This window comes from Centropristis striata, chromosome 5, assembly GCF_030273125.1.
Source record: "Centropristis striata isolate RG_2023a ecotype Rhode Island chromosome 5, C.striata_1.0, whole genome shotgun sequence".
NCBI classification, from domain to species: Eukaryota; Metazoa; Chordata; class Actinopteri; order Perciformes; family Serranidae; genus Centropristis; species Centropristis striata.
Window position 1 is genome coordinate 8,595,140 of NC_081521.1, and position 13,873 is coordinate 8,609,012.

At 35.4% G+C, this 13,873-nt stretch overlaps 1 protein-coding gene across 1 annotated transcript in view; it reads right to left on the bottom strand.

The window, feature by feature from the left end:
• The window catches only part of si:ch211-220i18.4 (SRSF protein kinase 3), a 28,403-nt gene extending 15,729 nt beyond the window's left edge, over window positions 1-12,674 (bottom strand). Inside the window, exons 1-3 of the mRNA XM_059332438.1 lie at window positions 12,544-12,674; window positions 6,074-6,130; window positions 2,296-2,387 (exon numbers count right to left, since the gene is read on the bottom strand). Of these exons, the coding sequence (XP_059188421.1) occupies window positions 2,296-2,387; window positions 6,074-6,130; window positions 12,544-12,674 (280 nt within the window). The remainder of the gene's footprint in view (window positions 1-2,295; window positions 2,388-6,073; window positions 6,131-12,543) is intronic.
• Between the last annotated feature and the right edge of the window lie 1,199 nt (window positions 12,675-13,873).

Genomic DNA, 13,873 nt, shown 5'->3' on the forward strand with positions numbered 1-13,873 from the left:
ATGAAAAGGATAAAGAAAATGGACAAAATAGCCCAATAAGACTCCATAGAGTTAAACTATTATACAATGTTCACATTCTGGGTTCCTTTTGTGTACAATGAGATATTGTTTGAACAAAAAGGTTAGAATTGTTCCATTGTTCATTGTTATAAATTTATCATTTCATTATTCTTCACAGGGGCAGTGGCCCCTGGAGGCCCCTATGTAGAACCGCCACTGATTAATGTGTTATTCCTTTGGTCTGAGACCAAGAAAAGTTTAATCATATTGTCATGTTTTATGACATGTTCTTAATTAATGTTATGTAAGGAGGCAGAGTAGGAAGTAAGGTGACTTAGTATAAAGACTGACAAAGTCCAAAGCAGGGAGGAGGACTGAGCTAACAAACTGTGGACCTACATATTTATGTAATGCAGCGTAACTGCATCCCAAATCGGACACGGTTCGGCTAAATTCTATCAAACTTTCACATTAACTACTAATATAAATGATCATGTTATGCTTCCAATTAATTAAATGGTGTGAAAGTAAAGTCTAACTTCTTATCTTTCGAACCATATATTATTTTAACCGTGTACATTAGCCTCAGGTTTACCAGAATCGGCTAAAGGATGCTAACGCCGGTGAATTAGCCGTGTGCTAACTGTATCCCAAATCGGACAGCCCAATATGTGATCAAGTCAAGTCAGTCAAGTCAGTTTTATTTATATACCCCAAAATCACAAATCACAGATTTGCCTCAAAGGGCTTTACAGACTGTAGCCTACATGGTACAACATACTCTGTCCTTAGACCCTCACAGTGGCCAGGGAAAAACTCTATATATGCTCTATAGACAGTGAATTGTATGATCAGTGGAATGTAACTGAGTACATTTACTCAAGTTCCATACTTGTACTTTACTTGAGTATTTCCATTTTATGTAACTTTATTTTTTTTTAGGTAAGTAACGTACATTTTGTTTTTGTTTTTTGCTAGCTAAAACTAACATCCCAGTTAATGCTAAAATGAATTAGCAGCAGCTTCTCTCAGTCAGGTTGAGGTGTAGAGAGGCTGTAGTCAGTGATCAGATCCCTCTCCTCCTCCACAGTCCAGATATGGTCTGCTCCCCGTTTTTGGAAACAATATGGCGACACAAGATCGCAACCAGTGTAACGCTGAACTTGATGCCTCAAACGGGCATCAAATCAACGGGTGACGTCACGGTCACTACGTCCATTATTTATACAGTCTATGGTATCAACAGGATCAGGCAGGACACCACTAGAAATACACAGTCGCCCATGAAGTTGGAATAAAATATACTTTTTACCTCTTTCCATGAAATAATTGTGACAATGTGATCTATTCTTGACAGATAAAGTGTATATCTTCTCAAAACTGTACACTGCAAAAAAAAGCCAACTCGTATTTTTTGGCCTAAAACAGTGATTTTATTTGGTTTAACTTGGAAATATAAATTATTGATATTTAGGGCAATAAATTGTTAGCACAACAAAGGAAGCCAGTTGACTGCTCAAAAACAAGTTTGTGAGTTGTTGTTACTTATATCTTTAAGTTGGGGTTCACAACAAGGGACAATAGTTCTGCTAACTCTTATTTCTTTGTTGTGAAATGCGGGAAAACTGTGTGAAATTCATTAGCAAAAGCTAGCGGCTAACTGTTGCTAGCGGCTAACTGATGCTAGTGGCTAACTGATGCTAGCGGCGCTGCTTGTTACAGCCACAAGAGTAGCCATTAGCGTATCAATGCTAACTCAAAATTGTGGTCGCAACATTAGCTGACATTTCATAGCGGCGTTACAATCGTGCCAATTCAGCATATTGCAGAAGTTAGCAGAAGTAAGGATTAAAAGTTATTACAATGTAAAATTGTAAGTTAGCACAACTTACAGTTGAGTTGACAAAAATCTAAATTCAGAGTTGAGCAAAGTCAAAAACAAAACTTAAAATATTTAGTTCAATTGTCCAACTTAAAATTTTATGGAAGTTTGTTGCCTTGAAATTTTGAGTTCACCCAACTTTTCTTTTTTTGCAGTGTATTAATCAATCTCTTCCAAACATATCACAAAGAAAATTAAACCACAATTAACAGAGGATTGTGTTTGACGATAAAATTATTCAAAATTTATGGGCAACCATGTATATACAGAGTCTGCATTGTTGATGAACAAATCTTTTAGCACTACAGAGAACTGGCTGCTGTGAAAGTGATGGAGAGGCCTAAGAAACAAGTGTGGTGACATTGGCGACTACATCTGCAGATGATGGAGTGAGTTGCGAGGCTCTGCTGTACCATAACAGTATTCTCTGGGGTCCTCGCAGTCCTGGCCGTGCTTTGGATCCAGCTGCTCGTGGCATCCTAGAGCCTCAAAGTCATGAGACGACCTAGAGACACACACAGACATGTCACATGAAAACTTGATTCTCTAGTCTCCTGTATTATAGTCTGGGTCGAGTTGCTGGGGGCAGCCGGGAGACTTGAACTACTTTTAGAGTTTCACAGACTCGTCTTGCCATGGAAACTTGTCCCACTGCCCAGCTAAGAGTGGACAAGCAGCATCGGAAGTTACACTATTTCTGACTCAACTGTAAATCATTTTTGCAGTATGCAACCTGATAACTGTGCATCCCAGCTGCTTAGAAAATCTACTGTAGCGACGGTCACGTCATGTCTAAAAATACTGAACACAGGTCGGATTTCTGAGTGGCTGTAGGGACTTACGGTGGAGTGTGATGTGAGATACAGCACCCTTGTTTTTGGATTTACAGACCCTCCTCCCCGGACTAGCAGCCATATACTGTAGGTGGACTATGCCACCAGCTTTTTTGGACAAGTATTCATGCTTTTCTGGTTGACATAGTATAGAGCAGTAGTTCTCAACCTTTTTGAGTCGCGACCCCCAATTTAACATGCATGTTGTCCGTGACCCCCGCTCACTGAACACAATCTCACACGCACAGTTCAGATCACCCAAAAAAGAAACAAAATGACCAAAAAAGACACAAATTGACCACAAAATGATTAAAAAAAAGACACAAATTGACCAAAAAAAGACACAAAATGACAAAAAAAGACACAAAATGACAAAAAAAAGACACATAATGACCAAAAAAAAGGAAACAAAATGACAAAAAAAGACACAAATTGACCACAAAATGATCAAAAAAAGACATAAAATTACCTAAAAAGACAGAAAAATGAACAAAAAAAGACATTAAGTGACCAAAAAGACTAAAACACATTAACACATGAACACTTTAACACAGTGGAGACAGAGCTGACTTCCAAAATGATTTGGCGACCCCCAGAAATCATCTTGCGACCCCAATTGGGGTCCCGACCCCAAGGTTGAGAATAGCTGGTATAAAGAGGAAGGAGTTGACGGACAAGCATAGGGCTTTCACCCAGGAGAGCAATATTCATTTGTGTCAAAAGACATTGACTTTTTTTTACTTATATAATATTGTTTTATAAGTGAACACGACATCACAGGCACCTATAAATTAAAAGAAAGCATAAAAATATAATGTCTGGATTTGAATTCACTACAGCAAAATTAAATTGTTCATGAACTTCATGAACTCAAATTCACTTATAAAAACAATATCATCCACAGTAGATAGGAGATGTGATCTGGTTTTTAAATAATTGACGAATCTGCTAACTGAGGCAAAACACAGCTGTACAGACGAGTACGGCAACAAGTTAGTGTGGAAACCAGTAAGGACACAACAAACCGGTGCTTGTTGTTAACAGAGATCGCTAAGTGAACACCTCCTGCTACAGTAGCACATACACACTGTACTGCTACAGAGCTAACTGTTAGCCTGTTAGCACATACACACTGTACTGCTACATAGCTAACGGTTAGCCTGTTAGCACATACACACTGTACTGCTACATAGCTAACTGTTAGCCTGTTAGCACATACACACTGTACTGCTACAGAGCTAACTGATAGCCTGTTAGCACATACACACTGTACTGTTACAGTGCTAACTGTTAGCCTGTTAGCACATACACACTGTACTGCTACAGAGCTATCTGTTAGCCTGTTAGTACATACACACTGTACTGCTACATAGCTAACTGTTAGCCTGTTAGCACATACACACTGTACTGCTACATAGATAACTGTTTGCCTGTTAGCACATACACACTGTACTGCTACAGAGCAAACCTGTTAGCACATACACACTGTACTGCTACAGAGCTAACTGTTAGCCTGTTAGCACATACACACTGTACTGCTACATAGCTAACTGTTAGCCTGTTAGCACTGTGCTAACACTGGAAAAGTGCAGCATTGCAGATGTGTCCGATTTGGGATACAGTCTCTATAGTTATTTTTTACGTCTCAAATGTAATTTAAGTTGTGTTCCTGATTATTTTCCTTAATCTACGCAAGTTGTTGTGTTGCTGAAACAAATAGTTTTATTTTAATTCAATAATTAATAAATTTTAAACTGCAGTTGTTTGTGGGGCGCCCTGTAGCTCACCTGTTAGAGTCCTTACTGCAGCGATCTGGTTTCAATTCCAACCTTGTAACTAGTAATCTCCAGAAGTCATGTGGTGTTTTTTGGCAAACAACCTATTCTGTCATTATGTATGAGGACGTGTTTCAGATTTACTGAACTAGTAAAAAAGTGCAGGATTTAAATTTGTGAAGTGTTTTAAATGAAGACTTTGAGGCCTTTAATATCGTGTCTGAAACTCTAAACTACCATTTAAAATACCACTGCAATGTCTAAAGTAATGCTGGCATGCTTTATGTGTGCATTGCTAAACTTAACTGCTCCAAACTGCATTGCTGTGGTCATGGAAAAAAAGTTTATGTGCCAAGCTGTGTTTTGATGAGATCAAGCAAGAATTACACTTGGCAGAAGTTAACTTTCAGCTCTTTTGACAAGAGAGATTTATGAGTAGCAGGAGGAGAATAACTTGCAGTGTTATCAAGAGTGAAGAAGTATATGCAGATAGGAGGCTGGGTCAAACACAGGACTTGCTCAGGAGACTGGGGGGTTTGTCCTGTAAGAACCCGTTTTTAGACTTTAGTCTTAGTTTACTCATTATTTTCAGGTTAGTGTTGGGTTTAGCTTATTATTTGTTAATTTTAGGTCACTAAACTACTTTGTTAGGTTTAGGAAACAAAACTAAAGATACTTGGTTCGAAAATACTTGCCAAAAAAATACTAACCAACAAAACTAATCTTACTTTGTGAGGCTTAGGCAACAAAACTATTTGGTTAAATTTAGGCAACAAAACAACTTGCATTAGGTTTCAGGAACAAAATTAACATTACTTGGTTAGGATATAACTTCTTATATCCTAACCAAGTGGGACATAACTTCTTGGTTAGGTTTGGTAAACAAAGCTTGAGGAAAAGATCATAGTTTAATCCTTTAATCCTTAATCCTTTCAGAAAGTTAACCTCTTCATGAAAACATGAAAATAAAATGCATCTATAAAACAGTTAACCAAAAGTGAAACACACCAATAGTGGGTAACACTTTACAATAACCATCATTTATAAATAATAAACAGTTTATTAATGTTTAATCATCATTTATAAACTGTATATAGGCAATTTAGAATGGTAAATACATAATTTATTCATGTTGAACTAACTAAATCATTTATAAATGGCTAATAGATGGTATATTAATGTAAGTTTATAGTTACTTTACCATTAACAAACCAATAAATTATAATTAATAGTTTATCAATAGTTTTAGTTGCACTCATTATAACATTTACCATATTTATAACAACACCATATTAAGTATGTAAATGATTTTGAAATGATTCATTTACCTTTTTTAAAGATTAAATATGTATAGCACTTTGTAAATGATTAATAATTGGTCTATAAACCATCTATAAACATTATTTTGTTGGTTATTATAAAGTGTTACCCAATAGTGTTGTTTACAACTAGGAACATTTTCTCACATTTTGTGTGTTTTAGGTTTGAATTGCAATCCATTGTGCAGTTACATTGCCCAGTTGCTTACTTATGTCAAGTAAAAGATTTTCCGCTGTATCACAGATTAAAAGTCCCATACTTACATATGATTCTGCTGAGCAGCTTTGTAGCGGGGACTCCTCTGCATGATGTGGTTTAGCCTGCAGACACAGCAGCCAAAAGCAATCAAGAGCTGGGGTTTTTTGAAGTATCTAAAAAGCCTGCAAATATTTGGCATAAAACAAGGCAAGAGACCAATACAGTAGCAATAGCAAGTGAAACTGCAGCACCTTTAATGTTGCTGGTAGAGGGGGGTCCAGTAGACCTCTGAGACTGGGAACGCCAGCAGCAGTAGTCAGCAAGGTCTAAACATGGAAATCCCCAGCAGCCTCCAAATGCTTTACCTGCTTCACTGGGTCATTTTTTTTTTTTTTTTAACATTTGTTTATTGATTTTTCAGTGACATAACAAAATCAAGAAATGACATTACGAGAGTCAAAACAGTGTCAAGTGTAACAAATAAAAAATAAAAAAAAATAATAATAATAAATAATACATAAAATAAAATGAAATCAGATAAGGAATAACTAATAGTAAGAAGAATTACCAAAAAATAAATAAATGAATAATTAAATAAATAAAAATGGAAGCGAACAACAAATACACAGAACAAAACAAAAACACAAATAGGTCACCCACTGCTAAATAAAAGTCTAATAATATGTTCACTTAAGCAGAGATAAATAAAAAACATTCCCAGCATGCTACAAAATCACACAAGAAAAACTCACAACTAGTAGACAATCAGGGTGGCTACTCAGGAATAGCCGTAAAAATCAATCCCTCAACATGTGCAAAAAATGGACCCCAAGTTTTATCAAACTTTGCAAGAGAACCATGTATGGAGCACCTAACCTTCTCCAATTTCAAAAAACTGAAGGATGTCCCCGATCCAAGAGGAGTGAGAAGGCGGTGCAGAAGACTTCCATGTCAATAAAATCACTGGGTCATTTATATCCTTCACTCTCTCTCTTGCTCAGTCTCTCTTTGTCTGCTGCTGTGGGAAAGCCATAACAGAGATCAGAGTCAAACACAGCGAGGGAGGAGAGAGAGGGACAGCTGCTGAGCTTTTCCCCTGTCTCAGGGGGAGTTTGACCTTTGGGCCATAGGGATCACAGATTGCTAAACCTGGCTTGAGAATGGGATCCCCGTCCTCCTACAAGATATAAAGTATCACAATAAAGTCATGAGAACTGAGGTCAGCTGAGGAGCTTCCTCTTGTGTTTTCATTTGACACACATTTCTGTCCTTCTCTTATCTGCGATGTCACCTGTTGGACACGGGATAAGGCCTAATTTGCATATACACTACTGGTCAAAAGTTTTAGAACACACCAACTTTTGCAGAATTTAATTGAAAATGATGCAGTTTAATGTCTCAGTGTACTCTGAAATGAATGCACATTCGCAACATTTAAAATTCTTTATTGAGCATGATAGTGTTTTGAAAGTAAAAAAAATCACATTTTATGTTGGACTAAAGAACTAAAAAAAGACACAAAATGACCAAAAAAAGACACAAAATGACAAAAAAAGACACCAAAAGACACAAAATGACAAAAAAAGACACAAAATGACCAAAAAAAGACACAAAATGACTTACAAAGACATGAAAAGAATTAAAAAATGGACAAAATAGCCCAAGACTCCATAGAGTTAAGTTGTTAACACACTTCTTGTTCCCTGAAAAAGGCCTACTTGTATAATTCTGTAATGTACATTATTTTTCAGTTTTGGTTAAGCTTACTTTTTTTATTTACCTCTGGCAGTTCACCACTTACCTTTGTACCCTTTCAAGCTGTTCATTTGACTTGAACTGCTTGAATTTCAATAAAAAACTGGAAAAATTGGGGTGTTCTAAAACTTTTGACCGGTGGTGTAATAAAATCAATGTATGTAATTGGCTGAGGAACATGATGCTATCTTTAACCTCCTGAGACCCAAGCTTTTGTTTAGTATGTATTGTTTCTCCTAGATATTTTGGATTTGTAGGACCTGACAAGTACAAAAACTACGCATTATCTTTGATTTATCTCTTTAATTTTACTGTATAACACAATTAATACTTTTTATTTCTTTACATTTACTCCCTCTCTTTGGAAGAACGATAGTGAAAGTCTATTCGTTCTCAAATGAGTACTTCCTGATTAGCTGTGTCGTAGCTTGTTGCTATTGCTAAAAAATAGTCAAACTTGCACAGAATATCAATCTACAAACCTTATTTATCACAAATAAACAAGTTTTAATCATAAAATCTGATCAGCTTTTGTACTTGGTCCACTTTTCTCTGCAGATAAGCTGTTGATTGACTTTACCAAGATGCTGCCATCTGATTTTTACACTGATTGATGTATTGTGCTTTTTCTAGAGTGTGTACTACTGAGGACAACATGTTATAGTTAAGCAGATTTAAGTATAAGGTCCAGAAAAACCAAAAATGAAATGTCCACATATGAGGACGCAGGGTCACAGGAGGTTAAGCTAAAAAATGTTTTAGTGTCTTGCAGAATGCATGGCATTAACCCATTTAAGCCGGGAAAGCATTACCACATTTCTACCATTGAAACCGGAAGCGCTGTTGCGTTATTCAACCATTAAGGCCGGGAAAGTGGATACGTCTTTTTGTAGTATTTGTAGTTTTTTTCCACCTAATTTCGGTCTCTTGGCCAATGAAATGCATCAGAATACATGCAGGAGTGTGTCGCAATTCACTGCCATTCTCTGTCTCTTTCAACTCTCCTGTTCAATAATAGACGAAAAAGCCTTTTTTTCTCTATTTGCTGTGTTTGTTGATTTTTTTTAAAAATGTATTGAAGGTTTGGACAAATAAACTCAACTTCTCATGAAAGCCACAGGTATAAGCTCGCAAATACTTTTTGAATTTCATTTCTATCTGCTACAGAGGCTGAAAAATCTTCGTTGAATTTCCAGAAAAACTTCAGGTTTTAGGGGGTTCTTTCAAAAATCACCCAGAGGTTTTACAGCCGTTTTAGGCCTAAATGGGTTAAACAATATAAATGTTCTCATATACTGAGAAATGTCATACTGTTAACTCTCAACTTCCCAGTTTCATTCCTATCTACACTGTAAAAAAATTTTTTTGTTTGTAGAAATAACAGTAAAACTTTGTCAAATACATCAGAAATAGAGCGTAAAATTAAAAATTGTATATCACCGTATTAGACACTTTAATTACCATAAATCAAAGAATAGCACAAAACTTTTATTTTTTTCTGTCATAAACTGGAGGAAACATATATAACAATATAACATTTTCATGCAAAATTTATGGAGAAATACCATGATGTGTGAATGAATTACACAATTACCCTAAAAATAACAGGATTATTCAGTCTAAATTACAGTTTTTACTGATATTTACATTTAAATTTAGAATAGAAAACCCACTCACTGTAATTTTTATGGTGAAGTTCTGGCAACCACAGCTGCTGGTATTTTTCCGTAAATTAAACAGATTATTTTTTTACAGTGTATATTCTGAAGGTTTTTCAGGGGGTTAGTTCATATATCATCATAGACTGATTTATAAAACATTATTTTTCTAAAACATGGCGAAAATTGATTTTTTTTTTTTTTGTGGTTCAAAGTTGGGTTTTTTTATGATTTTTGAAGTGATAAAAAAGAGACATTCAGAATTGCCTCGGTAAAAACAAAATGGAACAATAATTTTTAGCTTCATCCAATGTAAATCAGCATCTGCAATCACCTGCAACACACAAAAAACAATAATCTTAATGTAAGGAGTCAACTAGGGAAGTTTAATAATATCAATTAGATAAAAATGTCTTTCCCCATTCACTCATAGTGTCTCTACACTTTAGCTACAGTACAGATAAGAGAACACTCGACCTTCACCTCTCAGATATGGAGGGCCTCTCGACCTCACGTGAATAACTGTTCATGGTCAGATAACACGTTATCACAGGTCCTTATATGGGCCTATTCTGACCACAGAGCATGCTGTGGCTCAAGTGCTACACTTGCATTGAGAGTTTCAATTGGAACATAAACACTCAAAATTTGTATTTTTGTCCAAAATTGGACGTAACTTCTATAATAAAGCACTATTAACAGTAAGTTAATTAAGTGCTAGATAATATTCCAGCCAGTTTAAAAGTCGTGTAAAGTACAGTAATGAAAAAAAATATTAGACCATTGTTTTCTTCAGTTTATTGTTCATTTTAATGCCTGGTACAACTATTTGTTTGGACAAACAACAAACTAGCAGTAGCATGCTACCTAGCTAACATGTGGCATGTGGAATGGATGGTGGTGTGCGGTGCTGGTGTGGTGTGGCACCAGTGGCAGGGCAAACTGTCACAAAGTGATTATTAAGTTTTTAAACATCAGTGTATAAAGTTAGCCTGGCTAACACCAGACCAAATCTCATTGGAGATTAGGTCTGGACACCTTCAATGCTTTTCTCCGTAGAGGAGGTGTGGTTTACGATCCTCCGGAGCCGTTTATTGGACGCTTAGAATGTCTATCAAAGCGTCTGTAGGTAGCTCTTAGCCAATCAGATCAGTTATACCAGATGACGTAGTAGAGCAACAGAGATGGATGTTTGTTGTGTGTGTGTCTGTGAGAGAGTGTTGCTTGCTGCTTTGCTTCTCCAGTTCTCGCTTTCTGCAAGATTATTTATTTTCACGCTTTATTCCCCCTCATGTCATTCTGCCACACACATCCACTGATTTTATGGGCAATAAACAAGCTGCTGCGGGTCTCTGGGGGCTCCGCTGTCCCCCGATTCGGAGCGAGATCACCGGCGGTGACCGGCGGTCTCACCGGCTCGGCGCAACAAGCCGCAGAAACCGCCCGTGCGGCGCTAATAGCCCCGCTACCGGTGATCTCGTTACGAGCCGGGGGACAGCGGAGCTGCCGAGAGACCTTTAGCCTTTCAACTTTCGCTCTAAACTATTTAAAACACCATCTACAGCTAAAGAGAGTTTCGCGTCTGCAGCAGCCATGTTGGATCCGGAAAGCTTCCAAGTGCCGAGTAGTACGCGTCATCGTCTCACCGTCCCTCCCCGCTCTGTGATTGGATCCCTAAAACAGGGCTAAGATAATCGCCTAGTTGCCAGACCGCCTGGAGGTTCGAAATCAAATTCGAGCGCGCAAGGCAGTCTGGGTATACCCAGGCTAGTATAAAGTAGTTAAAATGAGCCATATTTGAGAAGATTAAAACACTATTTACGGAAATGCATCAATAATAATCCAATAAAATATTTGGATTGAAATAAATAGTCTGTCAATAAAAGGTCAGGCAGGATCATAAATCTTGTGTTGCTTCTAAACAAAACGTTTCCCTAACTATGAGAAAAAATACAACAGATTCTTCAGAAGCACATAAAATCAGCTGTTTATTAAAGTGGATTCATGTTGTTCGTACATAGTCGATGCTGGTGATACATTTATTACATAATTTCATCTCTCTTTGCTGGATGCTTCGATACACAAACAAGTTATGAGGACATTTTGTCTCAAAATCCTTTAAGTACAAAAGTAATCAAAATTGTTCATTAAAATATGAAGCAAAAATAATGTTCTATGGTATATGAAAGCAAATTCCTCAATGCATAATTTAGTACAATTCTTAAGAATAAAAAAAGTAAATTCCTAAAGTACAAAAAATAGGCAAAGTCTTAATGAAATAAGCAAAATCGTTCATATAAAAATCTTAAGTACAAGAATAATTTAAAATCTTATTAAATAAAAACAATCTCTTTTTCAAAGAATTTATTACATTGCCAAAGTACAAAAATAACTCAAATTCTCATGAAATTATACAATTTTAATTCTCTAATCACAAAGGTAAATGTAAGTACAAAAAGAGACACATTTATAATAATAATAAATAATAAAACAAGCAAAATACTTCATAAACAAATGTTAAAAAAATAGAAAATCAGTACAAGTACAATACTAAATGCTAAATTCCAAAATAATTCAATTCCTAAAGTACGATTTCCAAAGTTCCTCTGAAATAAGCAAAATCTTAAGTACAAAATTAAGTAAAATTCTCATCAAAAAAAGACACAAAGACCAAAAAAAGGAAACAAAATTACTAAAAAAAGACAAAAAAATTACCAAAAAAGGCACAAATTGACCATAGAGTGATAAAAAGACACAAAATTACCCCAAAAAATACACAAATTGACCACAAAATGATTTTTTTAAAAAAGACACAAATTGACCAAAAAAAGGAAACAAAATTACCAAAAAAAGACACAAATTGATCCAGAAAAGGAAACAAAATTACCAAAAAAATACATAAAATTACCAAAAAAGACACAAATGACCAAAAAGACTAAAACACATGAACACTTTAACACAGTAGAGACAGAGCTGACTTCCAAAATGATTTGGCGACCCCCAGAAATAATCTCGGGACCCCAATTTGGGTCCCGAACCCAAGGTTGAGAATAGCTGCACTAGAGGGAAAAGTACCTAATGGAAACGCGACTATTAACATCACCCGGTCTGCTTCTTTTCACCTCTGCAGCATCAACTGTCTCCGCCCTTCCCTCAACCCCCACACTACCCCATTCTTGTCCATAGTCTTGTCAACTTCTGCATTGATTACTGCAACTCTCTCCTCTTTGGTCTCCCTCACAAGCTCCTCCATGAACTTCAAGTGGTCCAAAACTCTACTGCTCGCATCATCTAAAAAAGCATAACTCCACTGGCTTCCAGTCAAATCTCACATCAACTACAAAGTATAAAAAAAAATTGAAATTTGCAAAAGAATGTGTAAATTTGTAAAGGCCAAAAATGACTCGAATTCTAATGAAATTATATTATACTTATTGACATAAGTAAATCCCTGAAGTCTTCTCTTCTTTAGGATATAGCACTTCTGTAGCAATTACAGTTGGCTCTTAAAGTTTTGTATTTACTTGATTCCTGAGAGGCTAGAATCATAGGTTGAATGCACTTATTGTGAGTCGCTTTGGATAAAAGCATCAGCCAAATGACATGTAATGCAATGTAATGTAATGAATAACATAAAATAATCAAGGTTAAAATGAAAAAAGTAAAACCCTTCATTCTAAAAAAACAAACTATTATATTAAAAATTATACAAAGTCCCCAAGTATAATGTTAAATGCAAAATTTCAAAACACAATTAATTAAATTCAAACAATAAAGTAAAAAAAGTGGATGAAGTTCTTATGAAAATAGCAAAATCTTAATTATAAAAATATGCAGAACCCTTTATATAAAAAAATACCAAAATCCTAAGTACAACACTAATTGACATTCTTGTGAAATAAAAATCAAATTATTATCGAAATATTAAGTAAATTCCAAAAGTAGAAAAATAACTTAAAATAGTTAGAAATAATAAAATTCCATTTTCTTTATCACATGAGTAAGTAAATTCCTGAAATACAAAAAAGTCAAAGTTATAATGAAAAAAGCTATTTCCTAAATTAATCCTTATTCAGTACAAAACTAAATGAAATCCTGAAAAAAAATCTTGTTCTCTTTGTAAAAAACCAAACTACAAAAAAGTCAAATTCTTATGAAATTATAAAATTCCTCAATTACAACATCAACTAAATTCCTAAAATGGAAAATAGGAAAAGTTCTTATAAAATAAGCAAAATCTTTTCTGATAACAAAACTAAGTACAAAATTTTGTGAAATTCTTTTGAAATACAAAAATCCTGAAATACAAAATAACTCATTCTCAAGAAACAATGAAACTGAGACTTAAGTAGAAAAACTCAACTTTTGAAATCAGTAAAATCCTTTCTGATAAAAAAAAACGTCATCCTGAAGGACAACCTGAAGGCAATTCTGATAGAAATGACCTCTGTT